Source organism: Miscanthus floridulus, chromosome 1, assembly GCF_019320115.1.
Source record: "Miscanthus floridulus cultivar M001 chromosome 1, ASM1932011v1, whole genome shotgun sequence".
Taxonomy (NCBI): domain Eukaryota; kingdom Viridiplantae; phylum Streptophyta; class Magnoliopsida; order Poales; family Poaceae; genus Miscanthus; species Miscanthus floridulus.
Genome location: NC_089580.1, coordinates 609,005 through 631,694, shown reverse-complemented (window position 1 = coordinate 631,694; position 22,690 = coordinate 609,005). Strand labels below are relative to the sequence as shown.

Genomic DNA, 22,690 nt, shown 5'->3' with positions numbered 1-22,690 from the left:
ATCCAAGTGTATTGCTTGAGTAATTACATCTAGTGGCACTTGGCATTCATGTTTCGCTGTGGGATTCACTTGTTACTCTTGGTGGTTGCCGCCACCTAGACGGCTTAGAGCAGCGAGGATCGTTGAGCGGAGGTTGGTGATTGTCTCTGACTCCGATCGTGGTGATTGTGAGGGGTATTGTGCCTTCCCCGGTGGAGAGCTAAAAGGTAACTCTAGTGGATTGCTCATGTCATTGAGTTATCTCACTTGAGGGTAGGATTTTGCGGTGTCCAATTGTGTGGACGAGGTTTGTGCAACACCTCTTAGCCGTTGAACCACCAAGTGTTGGTCGACACAACGGGGACTAGCGTGCCGGCAAGCACGTGAACCTTGGGAGAAAATTGATTGTCTCTTACCCTTTGGTATTCTCCCGGTGATTGATTTAGTATTCATCTTGTGATTGGTTCACTCCTCTATACGGCGGTATAATCACCCTACTTACTCATTTATATTCTTGCAAACTAGTCGTGGCAAGCTCTTTAGTGTAATTAGAATTGAGAGCTTGCTTTGTTATTTTAAGTTCATCTAGTGGAGCTCTTTAGAATAGCAAGATTGGGAGCTCTTAGTGAGTAGTAACTTTACAAGTTATGTGCCTAGTAATCATTGCAACTAGAATTATTGGATAGATGGCTTACAACCCTTGTAGAGCTAGAGCAAGTTTACATTTTGCTATTTTGTCATAGTAATCAAATTGCTCTAGTTGTTTTGTAGATTTTTAAATAGGCTATTCACCCTCCCTCTAGCCATATTAGGACCTTTCAGTTTTGCTCGATGGCTAGGGGCTGGCTCTGCCTCGCCCGATATCTGAGGGTGGGCTCCGCCTCACCCGATGATTGCACCTTGCTCCTTCATGATGACAAGCACAGGGTACGACAGGACATTCGAGTTAAACGCAGTACCGAGGACCATGCCCTGCACGCCTGTGGGAAGGTACCGTCAGGATATGATGGGATGGGCGCTTTAAGCCCTTTCCAATATAACAGTGCCCGAATAGTGTTATAGGCATTGACTTTTGTCCCACAGTGTAGTAGGCGCCGTCTTCAGTCCTCGGGTGCGGATACTAACACAGGCATACGACAGCCACTATGGTCCAAGACAGAAATCACATCATCTACAGTGACGGACGTATGGTCACTTCCCCGATTACTTCCCGAGGGGTCACAGCTCGGCTCTCCGGCACGCCGCACCGTCCGCCGACGTAGGATGGGATGCACCCACTTACTAAATGAGGCCAGAGCATGGCTTACGAGGATCAGCGAACACGTCACCTCTGACACGGTCTGCCATGTTAAGCAGGGTAGGCACAGGGAAAAAGGAAGATCCGGTTCCCTCAAAGGACCTTCTATACCTTCGGTATTTTTCTCTTTCTCCCATCTGTAACCCCTGCTCCCCCCTTGGTCTATAAAAGGGAGGGCAGAGCCCCCCAATAAGGGGACGAACTCTCGACGGATCAGTTCAACACACACAACACATCACAACACATCACACATACAGCCAAGCGGTGAGCGAGCTCTTGGCGTCCTTTCGACCATTCTATCAGAGATCTGAGACCTCTCCCTTTCTCGACCGTTTGTACCCCTTATTACGAACTTTTTTCGGTGCTGATAACACGAGCAGCAGCAGACTGGACGTAGGGACATTCGGCCCGAACTAGTATAAATCTTGTGTCCTTTAGTGTACTATCCGGGCCTAACGCGTAACCATTATAAATTTACTGGCTGGTGTTTGTTCGAAACCCCGATAAAAATACTGCTCCACCTAAAAAAAAATAAGTTGGAAAAAACGAATGGTAAGAGAAGCTAATATGCCCGTACCTAAGAGAAAAAACATGCCATTCAAATCAACTGACAACCAAAACATGCCATCCGATGATCCATTCCACCCAGCTGCACGTCAAAGTACAGGCAATCGCGGTGGGCCACGGAACAAACCCAAGCAGCGCGCGGCCCCACTCGCACCCGGTCCCGCCGCAAAAGCAAACAAACCCTAGCGAGCCGGAACCGGACCCTCCCGCTGATCCGGTGCGCCCGGTCAAACCCCAGACCGCCCCTTCACCCTTCAGCCAGTCACGCTCCCCCAACCCCTCTCCGCCCCCTCTTCCCCCCCCCACCCAACCGGACTTCCCCTCTCCCCCTGCACCTCGCCGGAGCACCGCCCCCCCTCGCCGTCGTGCGCCCCCGCCTCCTCGCGCAGCTCCCCTCCTTACCGTCCCCTCCGCCTCCCTCTGCTCCCCTTATCCATCCTCGAGCTCCCCCGCCGCGTGGATCGCCTCGGCCCATTTTGCTCTTTTTTTTTTACCTCCCCGCCCGAGCGTTAGCTGGCGGGCGGATGTACGTGTCCTGGCCGGAGATGGAGATGCCTCTGGCTTGACGGATTGATCTCGGGGAGCCGCCCTTAGTGGCCGGCCGCCCTCGGCCCCGCCGCGGCGGCCATGGACATGGAGAGAGGGGCGGGCAGCGAGCAGGGGTCACCCGATAGCGAAATGGGCGACGGCGACAACGACAGCGTCGGCTACGGCGCGGAGATGGAGGTGGACGCCGGGAGCGGCTCGGCCGGGGCCTCGGCTCCGGCGAGCTCGGCATCCGCATCGGCCTCGGTCTCCGCGTCGGCGTACGCCGCGCGCGCCGGCGCCTACGACGGGGTCGACCCTTTCGAGGGCATGGAGTTCGACGACGAGGAGGACGCCTGGACGTTCTACAACGTCTACGCCCACCGAGTGGGCTTCAGCACCCGGATTAGCGTCATGCACCGGTCGCGCCGGGACGGCTCCGTCATGTCGCGCCAGTTCGTCTGCGCCAAGGAGGGCTTCCGCACCTACCGCGGGAAGAATGAGGTTTCCCGTGTTGATGCCGTAGACGCTGGTGACGACGATAGTGGGAGGGGTCGGCGAACACGGGCAGTCACCAGGGTTGGCTGCAAGGCCATGATCCGGGTGAAGAAGCAGGACAACGGCCGCTGGAGTGTGACCAAGCTGGAGACTGCACATAACCATCCCCTGGTCCCTGCGAACCAGGCGCACTGTCTGCGCCCGCACAAGCCACTGTCAGAGTGTGGGAAGCAGCGGCCTTTTGGGGGCCATCGAAATGGTGGTTCGCTTCTGGCAATTGAGCCACCGCCACCGCCTCTTACGCCACCTGTGCCTCACACAAGCATAGCTCAAGTGGTTCCTCAGTATGTTTCGGATGGTATTGGGAATGGCACTAGAGTAATTTTGGATTATGTAAAGCGCATGCAAGCTGAAGATCCGGCGTTCTTTTATGCCATGCAATTTGTTGAGGGCCGTCCAGTGGGGAATGTGTTTTGGGCCGATGCGAGGGCTAGGACGGCATACAAAGACTTTGGAGATGCCGTTGTCTTGGATGACTACTGCAAAAGGAGCAAGCATGAACTTCCACATGTTACTTTTACTGGAGTTAATCACCATTGCCAGCCAGTCCTATTTGGTTGTGCCATCATGGCACATAACAATGAAGCATCATTTGTTTGGTTGTTTGAGACATTTCTCATAGCAATGTCTGGACAGCAGCCTACCTCTCTTACCATGGAGCATGATAATGCTTTAAAATCAGCTGCTTTGAAAGTATTTCCTCTAACTAGGCTCCAGTTTTGTAAGTGGCACATCATGAACGAAGCACAGGATAAGCTGTCATATCTCCTAGATGCATTCCCATCCTTCCGTGAGGACTTTATCAATTGCATCGACATGTCTGAGACAATCAATGAGTTCGAAGCAAATTGGAAGGCATTAATTTCTAAGGTCAGCTCTCAAAAAAGTGAATGGCTTGACTTGGTGTACAATTGCCGTCATCAGTGGGTCCCGGTATATCTGAGAGATACATTCTTTGGGGATGTGTCATTAAAGCTGCAGTGTTCATGCAGGAGTTCATTGTTTGAAGGTTATATCAGTGCCAAAACTGATTCGCAGTCATTCATTCAGCAGTATGAAAAAGCTTTAGACTGTTGTTATGAGAAGGAGGTGAAGGAAGAATTTGAAACAAAATATTCACTCCCTGATATTAAGACATCATCTCCTATAGAAAAGCAAGGAGCTGAGTTATATACAAGGTCGATGTTTTTGAAATTCCAACATGAATTTATCGATGCCTCTGTTTACACTGCTGAAATGGTGAAAGAGGAGGGCAATGCTTCAATTTATACAGTGACCAGATCTGAAGGAAGTGAGAAGTCTGTAACAGTTGAGTTCAGTTCTTCTGGAAGTTCTGCGACATGTAGCTGTCGGATGTTTGAATATTTTGGTATTGTCTGCAGGCACATACTTACTGTGTTTGGTGTAAGAGGTGTCTCTGCACTTCCTTCTCATTATTTTGTGAAAAGATGGACAAAGAATGCATTGGATAGAAGCTCAGGCAAGAATGTTGATGAAGTTAGCAGAGTTGAGGAGCCCAAGGAGGAGCAAAGAAGTAGCGCTGAAGATGATGAGCAATCCCTGACGTGGCGTTACAACAGTTTGTGTCGTGAAGCACTAAGGTATGCTGAAGAGGGAGCATCATCATTAGAGGTTTATATTGTGGCGATGCAAGCTCTTCAAGAAGCTGCTAACAGGGTTAATATGGCCAAGAAAGGTATTGGACAGGTAGCACCATTAGCGGTGATGCCAATTGCAGCACAACCACCAGAAAGTTTTGCAAGAAATCAGGAGATTAGTTCTAATAAGCAAAAGAAGAGAAAAAGGAATTCAAATAGCTCAAGGGAGAACGCCACATCAAATCAACTTATGTATGTGCAACAACCTGTTAATTTTCTTTTTGTTGCTCCTGGTTCATCAAGTGCTTTACAAGGGCCTAGTCAGCTAGTTGCTGCTGCTCCTGTTTCTTTGAGTAGCAAATATGGACAAACATCTGGTGCGAATAATTCAGTTGATGACAATATACCTCCTGCTTCTGTAGTTGATAAGTTTTCTGGGTTACCTGACCGAAATGCATCAGCACCTTCAGCTGGAAATCTGCAAGGTGGAGAAACAAAATCCATAGGGTCTGATTCACGAATAAAAGAGGTAGTTTACTTTTGCTATGCTGACCACCGAAAGTTCATACTATGCATATTTTCAAATGTTCTATTCTAGCCAGTAGATCCATTTCATTTAAATCTACAATTATGCTACTTTCTTAAAGTTACTTGTAATGATTCATGGCTAGAGCGCTGATAAACACTTCTGCTTGAGGTTTTCTTGCTACGAAATATAGCTAGTAGCAAATGATTAGAATACCTATGGATGCAGGATTGTTGTGGCGAATCCAGATTAAGTGGGCACTGGGTGGGTTTGGTATTTTTTATCAGGATATCAGTGCATATTAGTTATTTCTTGGATATGGTATGATGAGTTGCATGGATACGTCAGGTCACCCCGTATCCATCCCATATCGGATACGTATCTTACGTGGGAGGGTGTGTGTGTGTGTGTGGGGGTGGGGGGGGGGGGGGGGGGGGGGGGGGGTGTATAACCAAGAGCAATTCCGATATGTGGGTGGAGACGTATTGAGGCGTTTTCTGGATATGGCCCAGTCCAGTAGGCCCACTATAACCCTCAACTCACGCACACCACGCAGTGGGGACCTAGGCTGCCAGCTACACAACACGCTCGCCGCTGCCCAACCGACCGACTTCCTGCTCACCCAGCCATCTGCCCGTCCTGTCCGCGAGGAGATCCAATGCCCACGGCATGCTCAACCTGGCTGTGGCTGTGATGACACACACCACCCGCAAGGCTCACGCCACAAATTTGTGGACGCCTCATGCGCACAGCGCCTCAACGAGCTTCACCACCCACCGGCGATTAATCAACAGCGAGCTGGGGATGAGTTAGCGGTGATTTCTTCCCTATTCCCTCTCCTCTCCTATAGCCTCTTCCTGCCCTGTTCCCCATGTCAAATTAATCTCGACTGGAACTGGAATTGAAAGGGGAAAGAAATTAGATCAGTGATTTACTCATCTCCTCCAAGCCTGAAACCTCGCCCAAGCAAAAAGTGATGTACTTAGTTGAATCCTCCATCGATTGGACAAGTTCTACTTCTGCACTGTGCGCATATATGTTCTCATTTGGATTTTGCAAGTTTGGCCTTTGAGATTTGGATGGAGATGCTGGGCAGGCTTGGCTCTTGGAGTGTTGGCTAAATGGAAATATGGAAAAGATGAGCAGAACAACACATTTGCAAGAATGAGGCAATTTTAAGTTCCTGCTAGTGTGTTACAGCTTTTAGAATTTTAATACGACTTTATTAAAGAAAACTAAAAATGTAACCGCATGTCTTTTTTTTTTAGAAACTGACATATCCACATATCTGTATCCTTGCTGCATAGATGGCATGTTTGCCTGGTAACTGTCTGCAGTGGAGTGTGTGAGAATTATGGTATTCTTACCACTTTTAGTTCCAGGGCTGACATTTCAGAAATGTTGCATGCCATTTATTGCAGTTGTAGCATCTCTTTATCTTTTACTTTAGGGTAAATATTATTAGCTCATGCGACTCTCAATCTTTAGGGGAAAGAGATCGTTTGATGTCTTCAATTGAGCCAAATTGTTATTAGATGCAAGCCTGTAATATGGTTTTCTGACATCTTATTGGGTATCGTATGGGTCCCTTTCAGTTGGATCGTTCAATCAAACATTTTATCTTTGGTCCTCTGTGATAAGGTGATTACCTTTGCATAAGAACTTAGTGCAGCAGTTTAGTTCCCAGTTATTACTGATAGAGACTATAAAATTTCTTATTATAAGCCTCAGCTTACAGCTTAGTTTAGCTGCAATAGCTTCTTTTCCACTCGTTGTCATCAGTAGCTTATATTTCCTTATTACATGTACAGAATGATTGTAATTTCAATCATAATGTGCTTCACTTGCTTCAGGTTCCTAACAACAAGTCTTTATGGAATCTGCAGAGTCATGAATTATCCCAAGCTAATGGTAGCAGGGGATGCAGTGTAAATACATTAAACTCCAGTGCTGTGCCACAGCTCGTGACCGTTCCTATTGGATTGTGCCTTCCGTCCACTGATGGCTCCAAGATATCTGCGGGTATGTGGGATTTTACTTTGCTACTCAAATCTATAAACTGTTCCAAACATCGTATCCCAGTTCTGTTTGTACATATCATATGTTGTACAAGTTTATACCTGAACCTTTTCTTAAGCTGTGGCTGTGGTATATATGAGACATTTTCTTTTTTTCTAAAAGCTATTGCATATATAATAATTGATTTTACTAACGAGATCATTTTGACATTACTTTTGATGCAGCTGGTATGAACTCTGTAAATTCTGGAGATATCAGTAGCAACGGCAAGTTGTCATTTGGTCAATCTCAGTCATCTGCACAACAGCCAGCTACACCATCACAGACAAAGACGCTTGACCGCACTGACTCTCGTGCAAATCCTGAGGGTTCATCTATAAGGGCTGCAGCCATTGCAGCCGGTGCACGCATTGCATCACCATCTGATGCAGCTACAATCATAAAAGCGGCTCACTCAAAAGGCGCCATCCACATCAGACCTGGGGAAAACTTCCCAAATTACCTGAAACCACTAGCACCAAAGCCGCTTTCCTCACTACCACCAGTGAACCCACTCAACTCGGCACATGCATCCCCAGGACAGCTCAGATTTGGTGATTCTGCAGCCGCCAAGGACGCAATCTTCGGTTCCTCGGATGGCAGTGACGATGATGAGGAAGACACTGATGATGAGGAAGACACTGACGACGACGAGGACGAGGGGCTGACTGGCGACGACGCAGAACATGAATGATCTCTCCCTGCACTAACCTCCCCTAATGGCTTGTGAGGTGCTGATCTTTAACAACCTCTTCACCAATGGAATCTCTTAGAGCATAGCTGTATACATGTTTATAGCCTGTATTTAAGGTCCCAGCTGTCACCTCCATGAGCCTAGAATTCTTCCTTGATCTCTCTCGCGCTTTCTCACTTAGCATGCCTAGAAGCCCCACTTATATAACCTAATGACAAACATTGGACTCCTTAATCTTCTTCCTCTTTTTTTTTGTTGGCTCCTGGTGAGGTTGGTGGGTCTGATGGTCACTTCACATGTGTAGCTGGTTAGCTGTATTTATGTACAGCATGAGTTGTATGCTGGTGAACTGCTTTCAACAGTCCAAAGTTTTGTACCCTGTTTTTCTCTTGCTGGAAAGAGATTTGTTGGAATTGAGCTCACAGACCATGCTGTCCATTGACTTGGCTTGGAAGAGTGGCTTGTTCGTCGCGGAAAAAAAAAACAAAATTGATTCTTGGATCATGACATGCTCCTGCAACTAGCGGAGTTGAGGAAATTGTTTATATATATTTGTTTCGTTTAATTGGTAGCGTGTCGCTGTCTGATGTCTTCTGCTGAGGGGGGCTGCGCATCAGCCAGATCCATTTGTTTTGAGATTCATTCATGGCATGTCTGGGAGGTCAACTTTTGTCTGATTAATAACAACATGCTGGTAAGGAATTCCTTGTAAGAGCATGTGATTCGGAGCACTGACTAGTGCATTTGGCAGCACCAGCAAACCTCAAACCGGCTCCTTCGGTTATATAATACAAAAAAAACGTACCAGTAGTGTTTTGACATTAACATGGTCCTTGAAACATGACTTGGGCTTCCGATTAAATAGGAGAAGTTGCAACGTCATGATCCCGCTAATCATTTCTAATTCTGAATGAGCGTCAAGAATCTTAAGACTGAACTCGCATCGTTCTTTTCCAAGCACGATGCACGACTTTTTTTTCGAAAGATCAAGCACGATGCACGACTTGTCTGAGCCTTTTAGGAGGGTGGAGAAGCAAAGCAAGCATATTGCATTGTGTTGCAGCATGTCATCCGTCGACCACCAACCCCCGGAGGTAGGAGCACCTACCATGGCCCCCATTTCGTCCTCCCTGGTGGGCCCCGAAGTGGCCAAGTGGGGCGCGTCATGTCTTGTAGTGGTTCTGAGGATGATGATGGTCCAGCAGTCCAGCTCCGAGCTCCAACCTATGAGATCGAACTACCTTTGGTTCAGCCAGGAAGACTCATGCAGTGTGTTTTGAGTGTGATGGAAGAGCCTGACTGGCAGGGCTCTGGCTCCTTTGAAAATGGCTCCGGCTCTAGCTTCTCTGAAGAAGTAACTTCTCTAGAGGAGCTGAAGCCGTTCTGAAAAACGTTTGGCAAAACGGCTTCTTCGCACTAGACGACGTGAACCCATAGCAAGGAGCCGCGCGAAGCTCGTTTTTTTAGACTTCTCCTGCGCAGGCAAAAAATGACTCCGGCTTTTTGACCGCCTCCCCATGCGGAACCCTTTTCAAAACAGATATTTAGCACAGCTCCTGCAGAGCCAGAGCTGAAGCCCTTGTCCAAGCCCTGCTAAAGAGGCTCTAAACCAGATTCAAGGAAAAAGTAGCTGGATGGAGCTTTCATGGTTGGTGGGGGCTGGCGCGGAGGCCAGGGAGATGCTCCTACTACTCCTACTCCCACTCAGGGATGGCTGGAATTGGAACGTTAGGGGGTGCACATCTGTTAGCGGCAACGTTCCCCATTGTTTGGGTGGAATTAATTCGGGTTGTTTTGCACTGACAGAGTGTCACGATTGGCCCCTTGTAGAAGATGAATTTGGGATGTTTGGGTTGTCCATAACTTCGCCTGCAATTGGTTGTAGTTCTATATAGCCCTGACGGAGGGAGTATCTATCTCTAGCGCATTCATCTGAGAACATCGAGGCAACCAATGAAGAGTGATGCGGTAAAGAATCGTCAACAAGAGCATATTCTAGTGAACTACTTGTAGTTTGTTATCCAAGATTTGTAGTACCATCTTTTACTGATTAGTCTTCCGCTTCCTCTTTCATTTATCCCTGAGAAAAAAATGAAGAAAAAGATGGAGAATCCATCCATTAAGCATGGACTTCATCACATCACCACCAACCCCCCATCTGTCCTGCTAAGCATGTCTCATTGGCTCGCGTAGCGACTTTTTTTAATATACCATTTAAGATTCCATTTTCTACAATTTTTGCCAGTTGGGCCTTGTTAATTTCCCTCTGTAAAATAAAAAATAATAATAAATCTCCGTTTGCGTTCCATTAGTTGGCACTCGCTGTGTAGACTGCAAAAGTCAGCCTGTTGCTGCTTTCATTTTCCTTACATGGATGAGACAACTACTAGCACGGTTGTTCAGATTCATATGGCGCACTCGCTTCCCATTCTAGGCCAAATTTCCTAATTAAAACGGCAAGATTTTTTTAATAAAAAAAACGCGAAGATTTTTACCATTCTTATTATAGAAAAATTGATTGTTTCATGCGAAATTGTCATAAGTTTTAGCAGAGGCGGAGGTACATGTAGATGTTGCCTATATTTGGGCTTGTTTTTGCCTATAATCAATTTATTTATAATTGTCATATCATGAGGGGTTTTTTTAATGCTTGATTTTTTATCGTGCTAGTTCAAATTTTTTATGTAGCAGCGAGAAGAAGAAGAAATAATCGAAACAAACATGTTTTTTAAAAAAAGAAATCTCAGCCACCAACGGATTTACGGATTTGGCAGATGGGAAATGGGATGTCACCAAATCCCCATAGCGCGCACCACCTAACCGATTTTTTTTGTTTTTTAGCCCAAAAAATAAAAAATTCGGACCACCTAACGCAGACGATGATGCATCCTTTTATAAATGAAACCCCCAAACCCCTCAGATTTCCCGTGCCCCTCATCACCACCCACCTCTGAGTTCACCCCGTCGTCCTCGGCGCGGCGCCACCCTCTCCTCGTCCCCAGGCGCTACTACCCCGCTCCACGGTCCAAGGGTAAGCGCGCCTCCCCACCGCCCCCTTGCTGTATATAGCCCCTCACACTCGCCCGTTCCCTCGCTTCCGCTGTCTCCCCGCGCCTCTGGGATCGCCTCGGCGCGCGGTGAGTCTGTCTGTCGTGCTATTGGGCCGCTGTTCGTGTCCTTACTCTCTGTGCAGTCTTGTGGATTCGTAGCCATTGCTTCCTTCCTTCCTTGTCGAGGTTGCTGCACCCTGCACCACGCTGTGGGGGAATTGGTGGTTTTTTGGACGGGCAATGGTTGTTTGAATTGTTGAGTTGCTCTTTTTATGTACGTGCATATGTCGTTGAGATCGCTGCTGGCTTGCAAAAATGGGACTCGAAACATTGGTCGTTTTTGCAATTTTTTCGGGTTACTACGGGATTATCCCTTTTGTTTTAAGAGGAAATGTTTCGTGTCATAATTATATGAAATTCATCATGGTGTTTTGATGTGGTTTGAGTGGACTAGCATCTCAGATCCCAGAATTTTGTTAGCACCAGAACACGCTGTTAATTTTTAGATTGTTGGGCTCTTCATATCTATTGTTAGATCTGCTGAAGCATTTAGAATTTCTCGTATTCATGTATGTATGATCCGAAAGTAGGTTGGCAGTTTCACTGAATGGACAGTGATAATTTTATACCGATGAATCTGTTTTCAGTAATTGTAGTTTAATATAGCATGCTTCCTGTAGAATTGTAGAAGTGCACTTTTCTAATTTATCCGAACTATAGTTTCTTATGGATGTTATTTGTAGCATGATCCCTGCATGTCTGAGAGGGACCTTGCTTCCCTTCGGACCGATTTTAGCTTCCTGTACCCACATCCTGGAAAAGCTAGGTTGCAACCTAAATGGAGGACTGTAGTGCATATATCGTACCTCCATGGTATGGTTAATCCTTCCCAGTTTAAAGAAACATCCTTGATTGACCAGAGGTATTTCTTTCCACCAAAGCATTTAGATCTTATGGGAGGAACACATGCAGAATGAATTTAGAGTTTCACATGGGAGAAGAATTGAGTTCAGTTTATGGTTCAGTGAAATATACATAATATTGTTTTAGCTTATTTGCAGCTTTGTTGAGACAAATATTCAGCTTCCATGTTGCTGTGAATCAAACTGAGTTTAACCTTTTTCTGTTATAGAAAGATGGCGTCCCATATTGTTGGATACCCTCGCATGGGCCCCAAGAGGGAGCTCAAGTTTGCCTTGGAGTCTTTCTGGGATGGGAAGAGCAGCGCCGAGGATTTGGAGAAAGTTGCCACTGACCTCAGGTCTAGCATCTGGAAGCAAATGTCAGAAGCTGGGATCAAGTACATTCCCAGCAACACCTTCTCGTACTACGACCAGGTCCTTGATACCACGGCCATGCTTGGCGCTGTCCCAGAGCGCTACTCTTGGACTGGAGGCGAGATTGGCTTGAGCACCTACTTCTCAATGGCCAGGGGAAATGCCAGTGTCCCTGCTATGGAGATGACCAAGTGGTTTGACACAAACTAGTAAGTAAACTTCTGTCTCTTGAATGCTTACTGCTGGTGGCTTTTTTGTGGTATTGGTCTAACATTTTTTATTACCTTATTCTTTGCAGCCACTTTATTGTCCCTGAGCTTGGCCCAAGCACCAAGTTCACATACGCTTCACACAAGGCTGTCTCTGAGTACAAGGAGGCAAAGGCGGTATGTTGCTGTAACAACAGATACTCTCAGCTGTTTGTAATTTAGTTCATTTACCCTTCTCATCATAATTTGTTTGTGTGGCTGCACGGTTTAGTAACAGGAAAAAATGTAGCAACCGATATTTATGTCTCCCAGCTATTTGATTATGATTTGACAAATATTGTTTGCTTAGAACATGCTTCCTTTTGATAAAAGAACTTCAGCTGTACTGAACCTATGGCTTATTTGAATCCTTGACTGGTTTGACGCCTTCAAGACATTCCATAACATTGAAGTAAATTATAAGTTAACCCACTGTCTTTGCAAACCTTATTTGAAGTCAAAGATGGACAATCTTGGAGCATACTGATTTTGCCATCTTGACAGTAATACATAACCGCCACAAAACTATTTTCTCATTCAACGTTGCATAATGGCAATATGATAGGATGCCCTGCAGTGCTTTTTTTCTTATATGTTTGTGGTTTTCTCCCTGTAAAGGAAGGGGCATGCTATTTTCTTTTATGAAAAATAATGCCTGCAAACTTATGATTTTGCACCTCATGCAGCTCGGCATTGATACAGTCCCGGTGCTTGTTGGACCAGTCTCATACTTGCTCCTCTCTAAGCCTGCCAAGGGTGTGGAGAAATCTTTCTCTCTTCTTTCACTTCTTGGTAGCATTCTTCCCATCTACAAGTAAGCATCCACACAAAAAGCCAACAATTTTTTTTCAGCATGATCCTCGTTAATTGATAATGTGATATGTTTTGAAATACAGGGAGGTTGTTTCTGAACTGAAGGCAGCTGGTGCTTCATGGATTCAGTTTGATGAGCCTACCCTTGTTAAAGACCTTGATGCTCACGAAATGGCTGCATTCTCTTCAGCATATGCTGAACTGGAGTCAGCATTCTCTGGATTGAATGTGCTTATCGAGACATACTTTGCTGACATTCCTGCTGAGTCCTACAAGTATGTTTTTTAGTTTTAACAATCTTCGCCATGGTCTTCCTTTCAGAGTAATATTGTTGGGAAAGAAAACTGAAAACTCATTTCTTTTGCAAACGCAGGACTCTCACGTCATTGAGTGGTGTGACTGCTTACGGTTTCGATCTTATCCGTGGAGCCAAGACCCTTGATCTTATCAGGAGCAGCTTCCCCTCTGGGAAGTACCTCTTCGCTGGTGTTGTAGATGGACGCAACATTTGGGCTGATGATCTTGCTGCATCTCTTAACACTCTTCAGTCTCTTGAGGCTGTTGCTGGCAAGGGTAAGCATTGAAGGATATATTGTTATTTATTTGTTCCCTTTGTCTGTACGTTGTTCAGTAACCAAATACATGCTGTTCAGACAAACTTGTGGTGTCGACCTCCTGCTCACTGATGCACACCGCTGTTGATCTTGTAAATGAGACTAAGCTGGATGATGAGATTAAGTCATGGCTTGCATTTGCTGCCCAAAAGGTTGTTGAGGTTAATGCCCTTGCCAAGGCTTTGGCAGGCCAAAAGGATGAGGTATGGCACTGTTCTGTACTCTTCATTCTTCTGAGCCCCTTTAACTTGAGTTGAGTGATTACTCCCATTCCGTACCTAAATAACTTACTATTTGTAATATTGAACACGTTTGCCTGCAGGCTTACTTTGCTGCCAATGCTGCTGCTCAAGCCTCAAGGAGATCATCACCCAGAGTGACAAACGAGGAGGTCCAAAAGGCTGTAAGTAACATTGATCTTTATTGAATAAATGCTTGTTTTTTATGTTAGTACACACCAATTCTAAACCAGAAATGTGTTTCATACAGGCAGCTGCTTTGAAGGGCTCTGACCACCGCCGTGCTACCACTGTTTCTGCTAGATTGGATGCCCAGCAGAAAAAGCTCAACCTTCCTGTCCTTCCCACAACCACAATTGGTTCATTCCCTCAGACTGTGGAACTCAGGAGGGTCCGCCGTGAGTACAAGGCAAAGAAGTAAGTGTCTGTGGAGATATTATTACTTTTATATCTTTATCGTTTCTTTTTCTTACTGAAAATGTGTCATTGCAGGATCTCCGAGGAGGAATACATCAGTGCCATCAAGGAAGAAATTAGCAAGGTTGTCAAGATCCAAGAGGAGCTTGACATTGATGTGCTTGTGCATGGCGAGCCTGAGGTGAGCATTTTAGTGTAATAATTTGTTTATTATAGACTACCTGCATTACCTTTTTTTTGTCTATGGATCATTAAAAATAACAAGTTCTTTTAGGATATTGATGTTACTGTTTGCTGAAGATGAAACATTTACTTATTTATGCCAATGCCTATGTATTTACAGAGAAATGACATGGTTGAGTACTTCGGTGAGCAATTATCTGGTTTTGCATTCACTGCCAACGGATGGGTGCAATCTTATGGATCACGTTGTGTGAAGCCACCCATTATCTATGGTGATGTCAGTCGGCCAAACCCCATGACTGTTTTCTGGTCCAAGACGGCACAAAGCATGACCGCTCGTCCCATGAAGGGAATGTTGACTGGTCCAGTCACAATCCTCAACTGGTCATTTGTCAGGAACGACCAGCCTAGGTCTGTTCCTTTTTCCAATCTGCTTCAATATGCTTAGAAACAGTTTGAAACACTGTTTTGCGCTTCTGCTCCTTCATCTGTAACTGACCCGGCAAAATGAATATGATAAATTATGTTTTGTTGGCATACAGGTTTGAGACATGCTACCAAATAGCCCTTGCAATCAAAAAGGAGGTTGAGGATCTTGAGGCTGCTGGTATTCAGGTTTGTATCTTCCACTTTTATAAGTTTGTTTTCTAGTTCTTGTTTCATCGATATGTCCATGTGCAACACCACCTTTTTACTCTTTGCAGGTGATCCAGATTGATGAGGCAGCTCTAAGGGAGGGTCTGCCACTGCGCAAGTCAGAGCATGCATTCTACCTGGACTGGGCTGTCCACTCTTTCAGAATCACCAACTGCGGAGTCCAGGACACCACCCAGGTATTAGCCTTGAAATGTTTTGAGATACCTGGAAATCTGTCTTAGAATCTCTACTGATGGTCCCTTTTCTTGGATAGATCCACACCCATATGTGCTACTCCAACTTTAACGATATCATCCACTCCATCATTGACATGGATGCCGATGTGATCACCATCGAGAACTCCCGGTCTGATGAGAAGCTACTGTCCGTCTTCCGTGAGGGTGTGAAGTATGGAGCTGGCATTGGCCCTGGTGTCTATGACATCCACTCTCCCAGGATTCCCTCTACCGAGGAGATTGCAGACCGTGTCAACAAGATGCTTGCCGTGCTTGACACCAACATCCTCTGGGTGAACCCGGACTGTGGTCTCAAGACACGCAAGTACACGGAGGTCAAGCCTGCCCTGACCAACATGGTTTCTGCCACCAAGCTCATCCGCACCCAGCTTGCCAGCGCGAAATGAGTCGTTTGATAGCTCCATGGCTTGTTGAACACAAAGCCAGCAGGGCCATTTGATTTGAATAATTTGGATCTTACCCCTGTTCCATGGTTAGGTTAGTCTCATTGGTGGGATACACCGTCATATGACGTGTTCTAAGTTTGGAGTGTATTTTCTTTAGGCTGTTTTTCTGGGGGTATGTGTGCTCTGGTTATAAACAGAAATGAAATACGCAGTCTTCGAACTGCATCACCAACTGCATTGTCATGTTCTCCTTCCAGAGTGGAATGCCATGCTATTGCGCATGATACATCATACATGTCGACATACAATTGTTCCACGCTCTTCACAGTAACACTATATACAGGATAGTGGCACCAACACCCACCAATGCAAGGACCAGGACGAAGCCAAGAACATGCAGCACTCTGATCTTCCTCCACCATCTCCTGTCCTCACCCTTGCCATTGCCATCAGCATCGTCGTTCCTGGCTGCATTTTCAGTTGCGTCACCGTCCCCTCTCGGCAAATCTTGTATGTTCATCACTTGATCTTGTCTCGGTTCCTCCATAGCCTGATGATGTTGTTTCTGCTCCTTGTCTTCGGCCTTGCCGTTCCCTGGATCTTCTTGGGCGCTCCACATGCTGCCGCCGCCGCTGCCTGATGAGGCATCGTCCGCAGTATCCGCCCTCATCTGCTCTTGGAGAGACTGTGAGCGCTCAGGGTGATGTTCTTTCTGCTTGTCCTTGGACGATGTGGATCCCTTGGGCAGGATGACGAACAGCTGGGCGCTCTCAGTGTTCAGCTTGGCCTGGATGGTGCCGGCGTCGCAGCTCCTCGGGACCGGGAACACCTTGAGGAAGCGTGCCCACTGGCCGCCGTCGACCTGCCGCTCGCCGGTGACCTTCAGCTTGGGCACGCCGGTGACCTTCAGCTTCCGCCGGGTGTTGTACAGGACCTTTAGCTCCTCCTTCCTGAACCCTGGATGGAAGAGACCGTTTGTTCAGAAGACGCGCAGGCGACAGGCTCTACTAGTGCAATGTGGAATTTCGTCAGGCGGATCGGAGGTGTTACCTGACACGTCGACGACGAGGGTGTCGCGGCGTCCTCCGTGCTTGTCCACTCGCACCGCGGGTCCACCGCCGTGTACACGCGACGGCGTGGCGGTGGAAGCGGCGGCGCGGCTGTTGCCGGCATGATGGGGGGCCTGTGCTGACTGCTGATGACCCTTGAACTCACGCTTTTCAGTGTTTCGTAGGAAGAATGGCTACGAGTTACGACAGAGGAATGAGGGTAATCCTGCCATTGTACGCTACAGTAGTTTCGACTTTCAAATATGTTTTGTGCTCAGCAGCGGATTGGTGTTGCCTCCCAGATAGGTTTTATGGTAACTGTCGTTGCTAGGCAACTCCTTGCTTTGCTTCAGCTAGATGCTGATGTCTTGCTTCAGTTCCAAGGTGTACCCCTTTGCTTGAAGTACTTACAGTGGCGAAGCAGACATCGTTTGTGGACATAACTCAATTCAGACAGCTGGTGTATATATATATATATGCAATGTATAACATTAACGAAAACTGTAAATAACTGAATACACACCCTAAGAAAACAGTATCAACTGTCCAAATTAAATAGCTTCATTTTTTTAGCACCCTATCCTGTCATCCTATTACAAACTTACATAAGATATGTAGCACTAGCCCGTAAAATGACAGTAAAAAGCCAAGTTGCTTTATCAATGCCTACCCCTACGCCAATATTTTTTTAAAAAATAAAAACACACTTTAAAAGCGTTTTTTCTCTCTCTAAATTTTCCTTGCGGCCACCATGTCATCTGAAACTGGCACCGATTTGAAACATCAACCTAAGACCTAAGTGAAGACGGATTTCTGAATGGCCAATGCGGTAGAGATCATGAAGCCACCGCGACCTTCGAATTCGAGCTTGACGACGGGGTCACATGGCAGCAGCAAGAGGAGACTTCTGATCATCACGCTCTGGGCGTGCTAAGCGCCTCCGTGCTCTGCTGGTCCGTGCTGCGGACTCCGTCGTCCTGTGCCGCGGGCGGCGCTGGAGTAGGGGGAGGCCACGCAGTTTTTCCACGACATCGGGCATCGGGGGTTTCGGCCACTGTCAGGTGACAGCTTCCACGACATCCTGCTCGTCGAAGGCTACGTCGCCAAGGTGGCCGACTTCGGGCTGTCGTGCATCGACCCACCGTTCGGCGTGGCGCCGGTGATCGACCAGGGCCACGATCGGATCAACAACCTCGCCGAGTGGGCCGTGGAGTTCTGCCAGTTCCGGACGGGGATCATGTTTTCCTTTTCGAGTCATTCAGCATATTAGCTGTGTTGGACTCAACCTCATGCTTAAGAGGCTTTGCATTGTGTACTAGCAGTACATGAACCCACAAGGCTCAAGTCTATTTCATATCATGTTCATTTAACTGTGCTAAAAAAAACTTCTACTCACCGGTGGCCAATGTGTGCTTGCTGTCATCTTTTAAATCTGAGTGGCCAATGTGCGCTTGCTGTCATCTCTTAAATCCGAGTTATGTCATCTCTTACGTTCTAAAGCACTGTCAATATCACTAGCACAGTTGCACTAACTTAAAACAGCAATTTTCTTACTCAATCTTTGACGCGTGCTCCTGTACCAGACCATTTTCATTTGGACATTTTCATTGACATACCTCATAAGAAATACTATTCCATATTGTTTTCCGGCACAAATTATCATATCTTTATTTCTATGCAAATTAATGATACATACTCTTGTAGTATACAGGTCTAGTCATACTGGAAGATACCACACACAGCTGCAGAGCACAAGATTACAAAGAGAGCAAGAGAGAGAGGGAAAAAATCAAAGTACACTTATTTCAAAACAACCTTAATAGCAAAAAAAAAAGATTAGTAACTGATTAAAAGTGCCTCCTTATTTTAGTTTTTATAGTTGAGAACTTGAGATACAAAGTACACTACATATTTTCAAAACCTTATATATTTGCACCTTGCCTGATTGTTTGCCAAGTTTATTTTCTGGCAACTGGGATGACTATTTCACTCTGTTTAAGGCTGGTGCTGATATGATTCAACATATTTTTGTTTACCTCAGATTCCTATGTTTAAGATAATGGGTAGAATGGATGTTGTGTGACATTGGCTATTGTAAATCAGACAACTGAGTGGAAACAATCCTTGCATCGCCTTTCATCAACACGCGAAAACGATATAAGTAATGGCAAAGACCATCCACCTATGGAGGACGAAAAACTGCAGAAAACTTCATGCAGGAACACAAAAGGTGCTAAGATACCTATGGTTACATGCAACCTACATATTTAAATGTTTGACTATAACACTGCAAGAGAATTACGAATGAATTTAATAGTTAAATTCCAACAAAAACCAGGTTCTGAGTAATTTAAACCTGCCCAGCACTGATATGAACCCTCCACTTAAAAATGGCAATCAAGGGATCAAACTGGAGCTATACAATCTCTGCTAAAAAAACTCACTATCCAACTATAGATATGCATCAGAAGTCAGCAAAAACCCTTCCACAGAATGCTAATAAGCCTACAGACGAAATCAATGGAAGATACACACAAAAGCAATGGAAGAGCATAACAAAGCATATTGCCATCCTCTTAGATCATCATTGCAGATATAACAGATAGCTAGCGTGCAAGATTGCAGGCTAAATTTCAGTTAGAACCGATCAATTTTAAGTACCAAAACTGTCGAATATCTCAATATCTCTTTTATCATTAATTATTAGTTCTGCGAATAGAACTTAAACAAGTCGAGTCAAATCGCCCAAGAACACATATCGATCAACTACTTGTTCTTCCCGGACTTCTTCTTACCCACTGCCGCCGCGCCGGCGCTGACCTGGGGGCGCGGGTGGCGCTCCGCCTCGGCAGCGTCGAGCCACTTGAGCGGGTTACGGTTGAAGAAGGGCCAGTTTGGGACGGTGACGAGCGCCGTGAGCACGACGCCGCCGGCGTAGACGAGCAGCATGAGCTGGAAGTCCGCGCGCACATAGCCCACCACGAACGCCGCCACCGCAGACGCCACCAGCAGCACCTGCATCAGCATCTCCGCGCGCTTCTGCCCCAGCCAATCCATGATCCTCTGCCAAGAACCCGAGAAACAAGAGATCCGAGTGAGATGGATCGGACTCGGACCCAGTACGCTTGAAATTGGATCAGATCCGAATACAGATAGCTTATAAGCTAGGGTTTGGGTGCTCGGTTTCGTACAGAAGGAACGGAGGAGAAGGGGTGCGCGTACCTGGTGGGTGCTCGTCGCTGGAGAAGGACCCGGAGATGGAGGCCTGGGGCACCTGACGTAGGGCGGCAGCGGCGACGCCGGCGGTCGCCCAGTCGTCGTCACGAGAGAGAAAAATAGAGCGCACGCGAGTGGAACGGTAGAACCACGAGAGAGGAGTATGAGCGCATACCAGGGTCCTGGGTCCGGGCCGGCGTGGAAGCCCAGGATCCTGATCATGGGCCAGAATCAAAACCTATCATGGGCTAGAAAGAGGCCCTAGCTGACCAACTCGTTCAGCGGATTGAGCTGGGTCTCTCTGCCAGTGCCACCGTCGTGGAGTCGTCACTCGTCAACCGCGACGACTAGGATGTGGTGGCATCGTCAAACACAGTGTTGGTAGTTAACCACGGCCAGTAATATTTTCGTCAAATTGATCAATCAAACAATCAAATAAACCGTTTTTTAGAGCTCATTAAACCGTCACACCAGATGATAAACGAACAACAGGCATATAGGAGTATGTACCGCAGTACCGTACCGCGCCTCCCATGTACATGTACGTATGTGTGTATGTATATATACTTGCATTGCATTACTTCCTTTTCAGTTTACTGTACTGTGTACGTGTATCGTGTACTCACGCCACACCTCGAGCCAGCTTGTTCACATCTCGTTGCCGTAGCTACCGGCCCCCAGGTGCCCGTGGCTGTGCCCGCCGGCGCCTCCCGTCGCGTTCCTCAGGCTGTGCCACACGTAGACGGTGATCCCGAGGAGCACCACCACGGCGACCGCCACGTTCACCAGCAGGCCGCGGCTCGCGGAGGCCGGCCTGGGCTGCAGGTTCGCCATCGCCAAGTCTGCTGGCGGCATTGCCTCCTTCTGCTGCTGCTCCGTGGCCTTCTGATCCTGCGCCATCCCCTTCCTGTCCTCAGCCACCTTCCCCGCTGTCTCTCTCCCCCTCTGCCTCTCCTCCTCCTCCATAGGCCTCTGGACAGCCCCCCGCGACGACTGGGGCTTGGTGGTTGCAGGTTGCTCCACTTCCGGCGCTGGTGCCGGTGCCGGTGCCGGCACGGGAGCGTACGTCTTCCTCGGCATCGACGGCCTGGGCTCGACGGGCGGCTTCACGGAAGGAGCAGGATCCAGCGGCGCCGCCGGCACCGTGGGCGGCGGCGCGGTAGGCCTCGCCGCTGGCTCAGGAACCGCCGGCGGCGGAGGAAGCATCTGTGGCGGCGCCACCATGGGCGGCCTCCTTGGCGGCAACGGCATGGGCGGCGAGGGGGTGTTCTTGGGGAGCGTGATGGTGAGCCTCTCGTTCTCGAACTTGGCGCGGATGACGTCGGCGTTGCAGTTGGCGGGGAGCTCGAAGTCCTTCTGGAAGCGGCTCCACCTGTTGCCGACGATGGGCCGCTCGCCGTGCGTCCGCAGGTGGCCGTGGTTGTCCACCAGCACGCGGATGTCCTCCTTCTTGAACCCTGCAGCCCCAGCGATCGATTTCAGTAAGTAATCATCGCTCGACGCAGCTAATAACGCGCATGCCATTCATGATCCATCGACGAGCTTTTTCTCACGAAAAAAAAAACAAGGGATTGCTTGCTTGCTTGCCTGGGAGCCAGAGCTTGACGGCGTCGGCCTCGGCGGTGCGGCTCCACTCGACGGCGGGCTCAAACTCCTCGTAGGTGCGGTTGTTGGCCATGGCTGCCATTTCCTCGCGTGTCCTGCAACCTGGAACGGCTAGCTAATGTGATGTGCTTTCGGAATGCCTCTGCTGCTGCTGGTGGTGGTGGTGTGTTCATGGCAATGGGCGTTCGTGGTGGATGCATATAAATACAAACACTGCCAAGTGCAGTAAGGAGATATGGGGGAGGAGAAGGATAGATTCGATGGACATGAACATGGCTTTGTGAGCAAGTGACCGTCTGGATTTTTCTCGCCTCCCAGCCTGGGCAACGCAAAGCAATTGGTGAAGTATTCCTTGCTTGTTTTCAGGGGATGGATTTATCAAATGCATGTGAATTTGCAGGAGATGTTGGTCCGCGGCTGAAGAGAAGCATATTAATCTGAGTGGGATAGGTATTACTAGACTTCAGGACCATGATTCGGCGGCGGAGCAGTTTCGAATAACAAATGACCAAGCTGCATTCTGATCCTTTCTCCCTTTCGATTTTTCAGTACAAGTCTAATCGTCAGATTTGTACCTGGTATTTGTGATGTGACCAGTGACCACACTTCTTTTTAAGTTGGGTTCACTGCACGCATGTTGAATCAGCCCACCTGGTCCGTCAGGAACAATCCCGTATCCACGAGCATTGTGATTTGTGAAGCAGAGCGAAATCCCGTATCCGCAAGCATTGTGAAGCAGAGCGTTTGAGTAATTTTAATGCACAGGAGTAAATACCAACGAGTAAATTTATATTATTGGACATCTGATCTGGATGGTGTGTTAAAAAGACACAAGATTTATACTGGTTCGGGTATAATATCTCTACGTCCAGTTTGTGGTTGCTGCTCGTGTTATTTG

The 22,690-nt window shown here is 47.4% G+C and overlaps 4 protein-coding genes and 1 pseudogene across 6 annotated transcripts; 2 read left to right on the top strand and 3 right to left on the bottom strand.

Moving 5' to 3' along the window:
* The first annotated feature begins 2,159 nt into the window (after positions 1-2,159).
* LOC136550804 (protein FAR1-RELATED SEQUENCE 5-like) lies at positions 2,160-8,226 on the top strand. Of its 2 annotated transcripts, none has more exons than XM_066543252.1 (3): positions 2,160-5,053; positions 6,937-7,072; positions 7,294-8,226. In XM_066543252.1, exons 1-3 carry the CDS (start codon positions 2,471-2,473, stop codon positions 7,800-7,802), a joined length of 3,228 nt encoding a protein of 1,075 aa, XP_066399349.1. In that variant the 5' UTR covers positions 2,160-2,470; the 3' UTR covers positions 7,803-8,226. The 2 variants fall into 2 exon arrangements, with proteins under 2 accessions (XP_066399349.1, XP_066398789.1); XM_066542692.1 differs by having other exon boundaries at positions 6,904-7,072.
* Positions 8,227-10,702: 2,476 nt separating this feature from the next.
* LOC136552328 (5-methyltetrahydropteroyltriglutamate--homocysteine methyltransferase 1) lies at positions 10,703-16,154 on the top strand. 2 transcript variants are annotated; one of them, XM_066544189.1, is made up of 14 exons: positions 10,703-10,833; positions 11,985-12,338; positions 12,428-12,515; positions 13,064-13,191; positions 13,274-13,465; positions 13,564-13,763; positions 13,844-14,007; positions 14,127-14,207; positions 14,294-14,460; positions 14,536-14,641; positions 14,804-15,054; positions 15,186-15,258; positions 15,348-15,476; positions 15,554-16,154. In XM_066544189.1, exons 2-14 carry the CDS (start codon positions 11,989-11,991, stop codon positions 15,920-15,922), a joined length of 2,298 nt encoding a protein of 765 aa, XP_066400286.1. In that variant the 5' UTR covers positions 10,703-10,833; positions 11,985-11,988; the 3' UTR covers positions 15,923-16,154. The 2 variants fall into 2 exon arrangements, with proteins under 2 accessions (XP_066400286.1, XP_066305479.1); XM_066449382.1 differs by having other exon boundaries at positions 10,801-10,939.
* A 90-nt stretch (positions 16,155-16,244) lies between these two features.
* LOC136449849 (inactive protein RESTRICTED TEV MOVEMENT 2-like) lies at positions 16,245-17,419 on the bottom strand (annotated as a pseudogene).
* A 2,226-nt stretch (positions 17,420-19,645) lies between these two features.
* Positions 19,646-20,326, bottom strand: LOC136470665 (signal peptidase complex subunit 1-like). Its single transcript, XM_066468427.1, has 2 exons — positions 20,194-20,326; positions 19,646-20,034 (listed from the first exon to the last, which is right to left on the bottom strand). Exon 2 carries the CDS (start codon positions 20,026-20,028, stop codon positions 19,738-19,740), a length of 291 nt encoding a protein of 96 aa, XP_066324524.1. The 5' UTR covers positions 20,029-20,034; positions 20,194-20,326; the 3' UTR covers positions 19,646-19,737.
* Positions 20,327-20,610: 284 nt separating this feature from the next.
* On the bottom strand, positions 20,611-21,947 carry LOC136470657 (inactive protein RESTRICTED TEV MOVEMENT 2-like). The gene is made up of 2 exons (XM_066468424.1): positions 21,775-21,947; positions 20,611-21,644 (listed from the first exon to the last, which is right to left on the bottom strand). The coding sequence occupies exons 1-2, from the start codon at positions 21,872-21,874 to the stop codon at positions 20,836-20,838; spliced, it is 909 nt and encodes a 302-aa protein (XP_066324521.1). The 5' UTR covers positions 21,875-21,947; the 3' UTR covers positions 20,611-20,835.
* Between the last annotated feature and the right edge of the window lie 743 nt (positions 21,948-22,690).